Consider the following 14,090-nt stretch of genomic DNA (forward strand, 5'->3'; position numbering starts at 1 on the left):
ATCAGATCGAAATGCGCCGGAATTACTAGAAAAGATTGGCGAGGGATGGAGAGTTTCAATTGCAATGTCCAAGTATCTCAAAGACAACAGAAGAACGTTAGATACAAAGTTTGTAAGCTAAAAGTTCATTGCTGAAGAAAGTTTTGTTTCTCGATGAAAGGGAAGACATTAATCTTATCTTACTCTAGATTTCATGCTGACGATATGGATAGTGGGGCATCAGGTTTGCCCCGCGCTATCCTCAATCCAGGAACATGCATGAAGACAAGCAAATTTATTGTGTGCAAAAAGGTGACAAAAATATTCCAAGAAAAAATGTTCTCCGAATGTCTCTTATTATTGTTTTTTAAACAGATTCTATTGAGAAAAATCAACGAATTGCTTCATCGCATGCCATGTACTGAGCAACAAAACCATTCATGGCACAATTTACCACGACCATTGTCCATATCCATAAACCAACCCACGCGCCATATTGAATATGCTGTAAACTTTGATATCATTGTTCATTAATCCTTTTCGACAACCATACCTACTCGTCATCACCAATCTAGAAAAAATGTTAGCTTCTCCGGATCTGAATACTAAATGATACATGTAAACATACCTTTGGTGCCAAGTAGAATCGTAAGTAACTGCTTCCGGCAAGCTGGTATTCCACCAAAAGAGGAACTTCGTTAGACAAGCAAAGTTTGACAGACTTGGACAAACCAGCAGCCTTGCAGAAGTTGACTAAGTATTTAAGGGAGAAGGTCAAGGAGACCGGTTCGGTAAGCTCAATATCGACGTTAAGATCTGGTTTGTCGACGTTGCTATGGCTGCGAAGGGTGACAGCACCATTGCCAATGTCTCCAGCACAGGAGAACTTAACACCATCTTTTGAAGCCTCAATCGATACTATTTGGCAAAGGATTAGTATCGCCTCTCATTTTTGAGGGGAGAGGGAAACGGGGACACTGAGACATACCAGACTCGGACAAAGCCATAAGATCGACACAGATTCTCTTGAACTCCGAACTTGGCATGTTGATGACTGCCGCATATTCTGTATCAGGGATACCCAAATGTTCTTGATCGATATCCATCAACTTTAAATCGTATTCGCTCAATCGATCGCTCTCACTGCTCTCGAATACTAAGTTCAAAACATCTGGTGCATCCTCGGCCTTGATGGTGAGGATATCCTCGTTTTGTGCAGCTCGTAGAACCTTTGTGAGAGAAGTGAGATTGACACCAAGAGCGACATTGCGGTCACATCGGTAAGGAGAAAACCCTTCAGCCTTCAGCATCATCGATACGAGCGCAACGTGCGAGTTATCCATAGCTTGGAGCGCGATTCCTGAATCATTGCAGTCGAAGTTGCAGTCTTGAACGAGATCTTTGATGGCATCGACAACCTAAATTATACATCAGCATAAGAGAGGAGGTTAGAGATTCTTTTCTCTGACCTTCTTGAGGAGGTCTGCTTGTTCGAGGCGGGCTTCTAACACTAGTACGTAGTCAGTATTACAATGTCAGATGGTGGAATGTACCAGAATAATAACATACTCTTGACGGTACTGAAGTCTGTAAAAGCAAAGAGATGAGTATTAAAAGCTTATAGTGAAGTTGTTTAGAGAGCGTTGTTTGTGGAAGGAATATTCTGGATTGCAAAGTTGATTGTTTGACTTTTTGAGATGGAAGGGCTGCGACGCGGTCTCGAGAAAACGCGTAGAGTGGTTTTTGACTGGTGCACAGACCTTAAATATAGGCCAATCACAGCGAATTGAGCCTCGCAAATGGATTTCTACCCTCGCCTACGTAGTATTGAGTTCAGTTCAGATTTATTCAGAACACATAGTATTTTTTTTTACAGCAAATTGATCGTTCATTATTCGAATTCTAAAGCTACCTAGGTATCATTAAGCCACAACTTAGGCCCCCCTTAGCACCCTCCCCATTGTTTGATTGGCATTCGAATATTCAGTTAATCGAAGAGGTCATTCATGTCTTCTAGTTTACATCCCTTTGTTTCTGGCACGTAAAGCCATGTCCATACACCAGATAATGCACAAAAGCCACCAAAGAAAACGTATGCTCCCCAATTAGTATATACTACTAGCGGTGGTGTTATCAGGCCGATGATGAAATTGTTTCTAATTGATTCAGTGATTAAAAATCTTCTGAAGGGGTAACTTCGCTAGTTAGACTTACAGCCAATTAGAGCAGGTGCTCAGAGCGACGCCTTTTGCACGAAGATCGCTTCTGAAGATCTCTGATGGCATTGCCCAAGGAACAGGGCCCCAGGATGCTCCAAAAACCACCATATAGAAGAGGAGAAATGCTACACTGACCCAGGCAGCTGCTTGGTGGGTATGCCAGTCATAAGAAAATAGGCAGACCATGACAGCTATCATAACATGGCTGATCGTCATAAGAAACGAGCCTATGATCAATAAGGGCCTTCTTCCATATCGATCCATTGTAAACAGACTAGAGCCCACACCAACAAGCCTATGCTCGGTTAGCATACTAGCTTCAAGGGGTATTCCATTCTTCCAAAACAATACGAACATTAGCAAGTAAGGAAAGTAGACAAGGGCTTACTGGCAAATATTTAGAACGCCCGACATGATAAGTTGCATCTCTGACCCCAAGCCCATTCTAGCAAACAGCGTGGGGGAATAGTAAATAAGGGCATTGATACCGACGAATTGTTGGAAGAACATGATAAGTATGCCGATATGCGTGCGTTTGATAGAACCCGACGCAAAGCAATCTTTCCACAAAGCTATTTCGAACTTCATTGGTGAGTTTATAAGATTCTCATGTTTTTGTAGGTGAATTTCTCGAATGTGCGAGACTTCGTTACGTATATGGCGCGCTTCTTCCTGAATTCTTGAATCGCTATCTGGCAATTGTCTCAGCTTCGATAGGACTTTCAGAGCCTCGTTATCACGTCCTTTGGAAGATAGCCATCTTGGCGAAAATGGAAGAAAGTACACCCCCGCTCCCAAGAATAAGGCAGGAACGATTTGTATAAAGAAAGGAAGGCGCCAGCCCCACTCGCCACCTATATATCTTGTGCCGAAGCTTATCCAGAAAGCGACGACGATACCTACAACGATGGAAAGCTCCTCTGCGTGACTAGTTAGCACTTTGATTGTATGAATTGTACTGGGACAATTGAACCACTTGCCCATGACCAGTAACGTGCCACGAATTTCTGGTGGCGCTATCTCCGAGATATATATGGGCGTAACCATTGAGAGCATACCAATACCAATACCTCCCACGAGTCTAGCAATAACAAGCATATTGAAGTTAACAGCCGTAGTTTGTAAAATGCTTCCCAAGAGGAATATGACCACAGCGATTAATATAGAGTATCTCCTCGAATATTTATCGGCAATCCATCCCTGGTTTAAAGCCCCGAAAAAAGCCCCAAGTTCGATCATAGCAGTCAAAATGCCCTTCCAAAAACCGCTAGAGTGGGGACCTATACGAGGGAAATCCAGAACGAAGCTTTCCATGACAAGAACGACAGAGACCACGCCTTGGTCATACCCTGGATGAAGTCAGAAGATTCGGGTAAGTTGAGACATCAAAAAAGTTGAAATATTCAAATAAAGTAAAGTATTCAAATATTGTGATTGTTTGTAACAAAAGCCAACAATTAAAGGGCCAGATTGTGTGCGTACCGAATAGAAGTCCGCCAACTGTACTCAAAACGGCGGCCCCAGCAACGTAAGGTGAAGCGATAATGCCCTTGAGTCCGCTTTCAACGTAGGGTCGATATGATGCTTCCACATTCTCTTCTTGGTCGTTTGGAGTATTCGAATAATAATAAGCACAGTCTTTGCTCGTCTCAGACATCTCGGGCGGGGCTAAAGATGCCATGTTGTCATTTGCAGCTTTTCAATGTACGAAACAGTCCCAGAGCTTGTGAATAATAAGTTGAGTGTGCTAAGAAGTTTCTTAGGGTTAAGATGATGTGAAGATGAGGGTTCCGTCAACTGCCACCATTGCCAAGTTACTCGCTGAGCTACAGTTACCCTGCATCGTGCTTGCCAATTTTTGTTCATGCCATAACGATGTATGATGAAAGTGCGGCCACGTGCCTAGTTCCTACCTACTTGAAGGCCCAAGAGTGCAGAACCAATGCTTTTGATTGAAACGAATCAAATGCGCATGTCTCAGCTCTTGATTTCTTCGCCCTTGAAAATCAAATCAAGAGGTATAAATGTATTCAAATGACCATTCTTGAATGGTTTCCTCTCTTCTCTTCTCAAGAAAACTGAATTCAAGGCCGATTCATTTTTTGATTGAAGTATGGCGACAGCATCATAGGCTTCTTCCTGCAGCTGTGGCCAGTCTTGAGCTGCTCACAACCATCTGATTCATGCGAACCTCGTGATTAGGGTATCTCCGTGGACTCGAAAGTCGATAATTAACCTTCCGGCTCATTGGCGACTCGAGAGATTGCTTTCGAATTCCAATCGCGATTGAAGCGCCTTTCATGGGTTTTACAAGGTCGCAGAGATATAAAACTATTTTAAGAAACCTCATGGCTTAGCCCACCCATCAGGGCCTTTGAATCCCCACATTTTGTCGATCAAACCAACACAACATCAACCCCTCTAGGTAGATGATTTATGACACACTAGGTACCCTGTATGGTGTTGCATTTTGTAAAGTGTTTGCAATGAAGGTTGGCTTACGAAGCTACTCGTTCATGGGAACTCGTATGTTGGCTGTGTATTTTGTTAGAAGGCAGGAAAATTGTTGTAGATAGGTAGGTGCACAAGTAATCTTACAATGATATAATTGATTCTTCAGATTGGCTGTATTGCCTTGAGATTGCATAGTGGAAGCGCCGCTTCGACTGATAGGACAGCCGGAGAGGGGAAATAGATAAGCCACCATGGCCACCTTACGGCCTGTACCGGATCCTCATCGCATCCTGCCTTCGGGAACGGAGAACGGTTGCGAAAGTTGTGGTGCGAGCGATCATGATGATCTGAGATCAAAATTACCGATTGAGTTCTGTTATCGTAAAGACGCTGCTTCAACGTTGATATCAAAACAATCCGGGAATCCCGGTTCGTTGCATCGAGTCTCGTAGAACATTCCCTTGTGATTGCTACATTTTTATGGGTTCCTTGATCGTTTCAGACAATTCCCCGCCGCACACTTGCAGTGTACATGAAGTATTACATATACAATACCCAGTAAGACTGCTCAGCTGAGACCCATCGCACACTATACTCGATGTAGGCGCCCTGTACCAGCATGGATATGTTCTCTGCTCGCTTCGAGAAGGTGTAATGGTGTGTGTGTGGATACTTTGTTCCGTTGGAAATGGGGATTCTGATCAAATAAGGTCTGTTGGTTTACATATGCCACATGGTTTTGAAGATATTGAACCAGCTTATCTCGTTGATCTCCAAGATAGGAAGGATATTTGGTTTGACATGTGCTGGGAATGGAACTAGGCCCGGAAGATGGAGACTATGAGATCTCCTGGGTCCCGGAATGTCTTGAGAGGGAAGAAAGCGATTGGAAAGAGTGAAATATGATGATTTAGATATGAGATTGGTGAAATACTTTGATTAATCAAATATTGAAAATGATGCCAATTTGGTATTTTTGCGAGTTTTCCGGGGCTTCTTTCGCTGTTACGCCATTATCACATTAAACACGCGCCATTGAAATCGTTGTTGAATTTGCTGAGAGTATACTCGTAAATTTGTGTGATTTCGTACGTGAAAGATATCGTGATCGATGAGGTCGGGCATAATAGTAATTTGCCTTTCTAACGGCGTATACTTTTCTTACCTTACTAATAACTTAGATGAAATGAATGATACTTTTCTTGTAAACTTTTTGAGACATTCTAGAGACGATGTAATGTCAGGACGTATGGTGGTGGAACATACAACCATCATCACATAAGCAGAGGTCGGAAAGCTGGTCAAGTAATTTGAATATTACCTTTTTTAGAAATCAGCACTGAGCATTCAGTAGTTGCTCGTTTGCACAATACTAAGATACCTGAAGACAGGGTATTCCTCATACAATCATACTTGAAGAGGTACATGTACTCAAGTATTCGTCCACATGACGAGGTTACATAGCAGTTGAAGCAGGTAAGCACTTAGAATGTGAGAATGCGACGCTGCCAACGAGCAAATTGGAACTAACTACGAAGATCAAAATGAGGTAATCATGGGGGGGAGGGGGGATTCTGGAAGTGTTCTATCTTGGCTAGCTGCAGGTATGCGGGTTTGAACAGGCCGGGGCTGCAGTTACTAGCCAGGTCAGGTAGTGGTGTTGTTGCTTTGTGTTTATTTTAAGTGTCATGATGAAATCGAAACGACCACGGGATATCCCTTCTTGAACCATTGAATGAAAGAACTTGTTTTGGTGATGATATTCGTGATGGGATTCGTGACGGTGCATTGGGGACAGCGGGTGATTTGTGAGCCGTGCTGTAGGTTGGCCCAGCGTGTAGATTTGATGAGATCTCTAGGTCAAGGTGGCGTAATGCCTCTTTTTCCATAATTTACCATGTACTGCGTAGAGCATTGTTGGACGGGCGGGACAAACACGGTGTCCAAATCCATATTCTATCTCCCGTATATACCCAAGATAGTAGTATAGTGATTACAATGAACTAGCACCTTCCAAATTTGGATCTTGAAACAATCGAAAATGGAAATATGGTGAGGTTTGAAATCATCGGTAATATCTTAATTGATCCTTTGAGCCTCTTTCCTTCTTGGAGAGTCGACAATAGCTAATTGTACAGAGCCGCGGTGAGTCGAGGCTAGACAGTACAATGCCGCATTTCCAGCGACGGGCAATTAATTCAAGAATGGGATTCCTCGATTCCGGATCTCGGGTTCGTGTTCTGTTGTTTCTATTTTGAGAAATTCTCCCACCTTCGAGTATTCACCGACACTGCCTCGAGAACCATGTTTCAAATTCCACATACTGTATGAATGCAATCATGGTGACATGTTCCAAGTGTGATGATAATGATTAGACCATGAGCTTTGCCCCATATTACCGTATCGCTTCAAGATTTCTAAATTGCAATACTGCAGCCATATGCAGGTGATACTCGTCGAAACTGATTAGGTCCAGACGAAGTAATAAGATGTTGATGATACCGATACCTGGTATAAACGAGACCGAGGTGAAATTCACATTGGGTAATCACCTCTCCGCACGATGATTGGTAGAAAGGAGGGCTAGTAAGCCTGTGAGCGATGTGAGATTTAAGATGGGCATGATTTGGTAGCTCTTACGATCGCACGACACGACCCACCGAAAGGTAGTGTGAACGTTGAGTATGATAATATAGATGTTGTATTATTCAGTGATAGTGGAACTCATGAAATCCACATATTACCAAGTATAGATCTTTTCCACAAGGCAACGAGATTTTGGATATTAGCCCCGCGAGTATGTCACATAAACTAATACTAATACATAATAGCGTTGTAGACTTGATCAACCCCTACTATCGTTAAGCGAACCTGTAACGCGGTGGACATGAAGTTCTTCGCGTGTTCAACAAATCAACAATCTATGCTACCTATGATGGAAATTTAATCAAGCCAAAATTACAAAAAAGATATTCTCAGCGAGGCTGCGCTGGGCTGCTGAAATCAGAATTAAAATTACATATACCATTTTTACAACACTTAAATTACGCAAAAACTACCAAACAGTGCTACGTCAACGAAGTACTGACTGTATCTTGCTCGTGTTCTTCATCAAAACATGACATGCCGTGTAGAAAACAGATATACGATAATGGTGATGCAAACAGACATAAGACACTGCCTAGGTATGAGATGATTTTGCCGCTTGAGAGCCTCGGCTACCTAGGTATTGAAATGAGAAGAGGGGACAAGCTTGAAATGAAAGAGATCGTTATTTTTGGCGCGCCTAACATGTTGGTATGAAGATGCCGCAGATTTCAATCAGGTATAGTCTACTTTCTTAATTGTTCTCCTGTCAAGATTGAAATTTAAAGTACATTTTATATGGAGACAGCAGTGACTAGTTAGACATGCCTGTGTTTATCAGACTGGTGCAGCAGCGGTGCCATGCTCATGATCCCTGGCTATTTCACTCAAAAAACGTGGGTCTGGCTGGAGAAAGTTGAGATGGTAGGGATAATTGAGATGGAGTAGGGATCAAGGGGTAAAGCAACTAAAGAACCAAAAAGTTGTTTCCATCCATCGGAACTTTGTAATTGTAAGGTTACCATCCAATTTTTATGCGGTTGATCTGCAACTTACCATTGTTGGTAGTTTTAGTCTGTACCCGTCATTTGGGCACGCACCATTATGGAACTTTCTTTTGGTCCCTTTTCTTGCCTGCCTACACTAAAATTATTGTTTTGCCTGGTCACAGTACAAGGCAAGCCTTTTCCAAATCTTCAAGCTTGCGGTTCATTACAAGATGTCATTGACGGCATATGAAATGATATCGGAGCATTGATATGTTGTGTAAGCGCGCGCAATATCTCTTTACGTTGGTCAAATTTCACTTCCTTCGTTAAAGCTACAATATACTATGTCTAATAAATACTACTCAATGAGGAATAATTGCTCTCAGCTTTCTGGTACTTTCGAGGCTAGCTTAGAAAACGTTATCGTGGTGCTGATCTGCTACTACTGAATAATAGCAAGCTGTCAGATCTATCACGAATCAGGCTAAAAGTTTTGTGTTACAAATTACCCGCAAGTTTGGGAATGTCTCTTCAGCATGCCATTCAGATGGTAACCTCAAAGTAACAAAAATCAAATTAGAATCTAGGCGGACATTTTACATTTACTTGGTTTTTTATTACCGAGAGTTGCTTCATCACAGATCCCACTTCAATGCACCAAGAAAAATCACTCAGACGACGCTGGATGGTTGTTCAATTAGAATTACCATTAATTAAATCTGGCTAGTTCACATATTATGGGTCCCTTGAATGGTCTCAATGGGGTCCGTGATGAGCGGCGTAGCCCATGATCGAGAGGGGAAAATCTCCTGTGCTCCTGGTTTAACTTTTTAATGGTGTGCCTCGTCCTTTCCTTAGAAAGCCCTACGGTCGCGCTAATTTTTTCAAACGTTGACGTGCCCAGATGAACCCAAAGTGCGGGTGTGTCGCTCTGGCGCCTGTTTTGTTTTCCCCCATCTCTTCACACAAGTAGCTCTCAGGTCGAGGGGCAACCATGTATGACAGGGTTCAGAATCCTTTGAACATGTCCCCAATCTGACCAATCACATGCTGACGGAAGCAGCGCTAGAGCGCCTTCCACTTACATGCTTAAGTACTTTAGAGCCTTACTCCCCTTGGACAACTTGAGGCGAAGACCTTGATTTAAGTGCCTCCTGGAATCCCTCGAATAGAACCAAAATAGGTACATCACAACGTCTATTCTTCCTCATCAAAGCCGAGTTTATAATCTCCCCAGATCCGAACGTAACGTCAGTCTATTTCGAGTGTCTCATCTCCTTAAAGCTATCTGTATGTGCCGCCATTACTAGTCACAGCCTTCTTATCCCCTGCACAGATGGATCCATCGTATGTGGAGCACAGAGACTCACGTCAGTTCAGGTCCCGAACAGACAGTCACCTGTCATCAACTACAACTCAATTTCAAGGTCTTCTTATTGAGACTGACCCCGCCACTTCTTCAAACCACCAAGTTGGTATATCTTCATCAGACTCAGCAACAGCAGCCTCAGCTACAACAGCTACCACACTCATTACTTCACCGATACCCACATTCCTTCAACAAAAATCTGAATCTTCAACTGCCTCTGGTCTATCGTCACCAGCGCCTCAGCAATACACAACATTTCCGATCCTCAATAAGAGTGAACTTGACACAGACTGGTCCTGTATCTCGAATTCAGAAGCTCAATCAGGCAACTCACTTGAACTACGCATTCATCCAGGGCAAACGTTTCCTGGTATTGAACATCTTGAATACAAACTTCCCGTTCATTCAAATTCATTTCCAGCAACCATGTCTACTCTTGGTATTCAGCACTATGACCCACGGTTCGATGCCGGTGCACGACCATCATACACTTGGCCTCGTATGTATTCAGAAATCTTCTCGAAAGTATTAGGACTAACTAGAGCAGAATTCGAGATGAACGAACAATTCATCCAACAACATGATTTGAGCCCACATATGAGCCCACATATGAGTCCTGGACAACTATCACCATATAACGAGCTTAAGCCAACACCAATGTACGCACGAGCCATTTCAGACAGTCCACCACGAGCAAGTCTCACGGCTGAACAGAGGGAACTGAAGCGTCAGCGCGACCATGCAAGGAGAGAAACGAAGACGAGACAAAGAAGGGAGAGATCTTTGAGCAACCCATACGCATCAAACAGAACAACACCAGACATGTTACCACGAACTCTCCCAGATCACTATTCGAACTCCAATTCGCTTGCTCCAACTCCACTCTTATCACAAGGTCCTTCTAATCATGGCCTCCCTAGTCCATCTTACCTCGCACCATATTCACCACAAGTATCTGTGACTGATACTACATCCTCAGATATGTATGGGCCAGTTTTCACAATGGGTCCAAATGATTATACACCAATCTCAGCGTATTCAGCACCATACTCAATGGGAGGCCCTGAAGGCACCCTTCCTTCGTACGCGTATGTATTCTCCACAAAAATGTATTTTCGATTCAAATCATCTAATCAGCAATTCCTAGTCCTAGACCACACTCCCTTTCATCAGCCTCCGACCAATCTAGCCTTGGCAGTATCTATGTACCACACACACACTCGCTTTCTCCTTTGACTCCCCTCTCCTCGATATCTCAACCCTCACCCCTCGAACCTCGTGACCACGTTCGTGTCGTGCAATCACGACCCAAGCCCCAGTGTTGGGACCACGGCTGCAATGGCCGTCAATTCAGTACCTTCTCCAACCTTTTACGTCACCAACGTGAAAAATCAGGTGTAGCAAGCAAATCTTCATGCCCCAATTGCGGCGCCGAGTTCACAAGAACTACTGCTAGAAATGGCCATATGGCACATGAGAAATGTAAGCAGAGAAGAAATTCTTAAGCTAGCATTGCTGTACTGGTTTATTTTCTTTTCGACACAGAGGCGCGTTTCATTTTCAGGGGCTGTGCAACAGTAGGCGTCGGTTTGGGGGCTGCTCTTCTTCATAATTTACTTGAATTGGAGATTATATGCGATCAGACGAGATAAGACGAGACGAATAGGCTATGAGAAAGAATGAATGAATTGTAAGAATATCGGGTACCGGGTCATCTCATATTTTCATCGTCACACTCATCACCATCATCATATTCAGGTCTCTGGAATAAGGAAGGAGTTAAAATTAGAGCTGCCACTCGTTGCATCTGTTTATTGGAGTTTTGGTTAGGGTTATTATTTTGGCTGGAGAAAGTTATCTTTCGCTGTTTATGTATATGGTCATCTACTTCATTTCTCTACACTCTTTCAAGCACTTTTATTTATCAGGCTATAGCGAGTCTTATTTTTTTGGGAGCGATAAAAATCATCTTTGTTTGTTTGCTTGTTTGTTTTTTGCCTTCTATTTTTACTTTGTACTGGCTTTTCTGGTCTGGTCTTGTTGTCATCTGCAACCTGCAATGTTATACCCCCAACTTTTCCTTAAAAGCTATTAAAGAGGCATTGTCAATCGTTTTGTTTGGAATCGATCATGGGATCATTATACCAGGTATACATTGGGTATTTAGATTAAATGTATTATGGATTTGGAAATATGAAGAAGAATTAAGATATTAAATTATTAAGACCGAATGGGCAATGTTTTTGGTGTATTTGTATGTACTAATAAAGCTGTAGTTTGGAAATGTAGAATACGAATTGAATTTTTACGCTTATTTAGTCTACTTTATTTGATGTCTCTCCCGGGCTGAATGTTCGACTTACAAATGGTGAAGGCATTGACTGATTGATTAAATGATTATTGCCGGACTTTCAACGAATCGACGAGCTAGCTTACGAGCTCACGAATCAAGGAGTCGATTGGAGAGGAGGGTAAGAAATAAGTGTCGAGATAATGAATGCTGAAGATGACTCTTGCAGTCGAGCGGGAATGTAAGAAGGCGTCATGTTAACAGTGACGAGTCAGGTTCGTGAGTACTACTCGGGGTCCAAAAAATGCGGTAAACAGGTTGTGGAAAGGGGAGTTGGTTCTCAGTTCAGCCTGTGGCGACGAGGCGTTTTCTTTGGCAATGCTATAGCCATTACATTGCAAGCTGGATGATTAGTCGGTGTATACTTTGTGATCATTAAATTCTTACTCTACAGTTCGTGGGGGGGGGGGGAGACACGACTGCATTCATTGGTTTCGGTTGGGGTTTGGGGGGAGGTAAGAATGAGTAAAGATGCCCCCCTGATTTGATGTGCGACACACCATACACCATAGCATCACTCCTCGAACCAATCTGCAGCGTAGTTGTTTGTGATACCTACACAGCTTGAATAATCAGATTTCACTCACATCAGATTGGGCTTGGAAATTTCAGATAGATGAGAACTGCACTCATTAATTGTCCTTTGCATCTGTTATCGTTGTGGTTTCAAGAACATTTGTTTCCATCGTGTACATAATTTCCCCCAATCATGACACAGCCCCTTCACAAATAGCAACAAACAGCTGGGCGAGTTCTGCTAGTAACAACGCCTCTTCATCTCCTAGGCATTTCAGATCAGGTGGATGCAGCATCAGGTACAGCACGTTTTACATACTCATGAAACGCAGAATGGCAAGCTGGACGGCGTAGAGAACGACGTTCAATTTTGCTTACATGTGCCACACCAAATTAAATGCTACATATGCATACATAATGTGCGCACCCATGTGTGTGCATATTAAACAGGCATGGCAGGTGGAATTCCTGCAGCGTTTCCTCTAGCAGTCCTGGCTTGATGTGGCCACGGTGAGATTTTGGGAGGCCAGGGGAGTTGAGAATATCCCGGTTTGCCATGCGTACAAGGTGTCTTCCTTGCGAGGGAAATCATACATAGAAGACCAAAAGGGAAGGGTTAAGTACAATTGCTGATCTGGGATTGGGGGCCGGTAAGCCTTGGTTGGCTCGTTTGTCTTACTATGTTGCATTGCAGATTGAGGTTGCAGCACAACGTGGAAAAAGTTATGCAGATGCAAAGAGTGAAGGGAGAGGGAGAAGGGATTAAAAATCTCATGTTCTTTCTGCACTGTAGTGCATCCGAATCTGAACGGATATGCAAGTGCGGAGCGATGGATTGTATGCGATGTTTGTTATGTTTCTAGTTTGACCGATAAACGAGTAAGATGGTGTGCTTATGAGATTGAGAAAGACGGTGTTTCATGTTCTATTTTTCGGAATACGATGGCAGGTTGAAACTTACAACAGTGCAGGATATGCTGTGCGACAAGAGGAGAAAAGGACAAATTATTTTATTAGGTTGCCAGATTATTGTCATAATTCTCATTCGGGAATGTTTTGGGGGTAAAGAAGGCCACTTGGTCGCTTGACTCCATCTTCTAGGCTAAAGCAATTGATATCACTGGCTGGCCGAGTTGAATTTCCAGGTAAAAGCTGAATATTCATTGATGTTGAATTGTACCGGCCGAGTATGTAAGATCGGACGTGCTGTACTACAGCCATGTGTCCTCCATATTGTATGAAGTTGATCTTCATATTCAAATCCGGTTCTGCGGTGAGATACAATGAAATGAAATGGTACGTACGTATGTAAGCAAACTCAAGCAAACTTCATACCGTGTACGAGAATGCGTGTATGAGAATGCCCATCTTATGCCGAGACGATTCTCTTCGTATATCTGTTTAGATCTCATAATTTCGTTTCTCCATTTACACTTGGCTTCTTCTGCTTCTGGATTTCTGTAAATGGGATGGTGCAATATAATCAATCCTTCAGCCTCGAGTTGCATGGGTATGCCCCTCTTACCTTGATTAAATAGGAAACTGCTGATACAAAAATAACGTGTCAGTAATACATGAGATCATGTACCTATGAATACTCCGTTAATGTATTGAGTCCAAAACAAGTT

General features: G+C 42.9%; 2 protein-coding genes across 2 annotated transcripts; one reads left to right on the top strand and one right to left on the bottom strand.

Annotated features, from left to right (window-relative positions):
* Positions 1-532: 532 nt before the first annotated feature.
* EAE97_003283 (uncharacterized protein) lies at positions 533-3,879 on the bottom strand (the record flags this gene model as incomplete). The annotated part of the gene is made up of 10 exons (XM_038873795.1): positions 533-550; positions 608-897; positions 968-1,397; positions 1,449-1,489; positions 1,549-1,566; positions 2,002-2,135; positions 2,194-2,493; positions 2,587-3,118; positions 3,179-3,547; positions 3,681-3,879. The coding sequence occupies 10 exons, from the start codon at positions 3,877-3,879 to the stop codon at positions 533-535; spliced, it is 2,331 nt and encodes a 776-aa protein (XP_038735658.1).
* A 5,684-nt stretch (positions 3,880-9,563) lies between these two features.
* On the top strand, positions 9,564-11,101 carry EAE97_003284 (uncharacterized protein; the record flags this gene model as incomplete). The annotated part of the gene is made up of 3 exons (XM_038873796.1): positions 9,564-10,095; positions 10,144-10,684; positions 10,744-11,101. The coding sequence occupies 3 exons, from the start codon at positions 9,564-9,566 to the stop codon at positions 11,099-11,101; spliced, it is 1,431 nt and encodes a 476-aa protein (XP_038735659.1).
* Positions 11,102-14,090: the final 2,989 nt, after the last annotated feature.

This window comes from Botrytis byssoidea, assembly GCF_014898295.1.
Source record: "Botrytis byssoidea strain MUCL 94 chromosome Unknown BBYS_005, whole genome shotgun sequence".
In the NCBI taxonomy this organism is placed as follows: domain Eukaryota; kingdom Fungi; phylum Ascomycota; class Leotiomycetes; order Helotiales; family Sclerotiniaceae; genus Botrytis; species Botrytis byssoidea.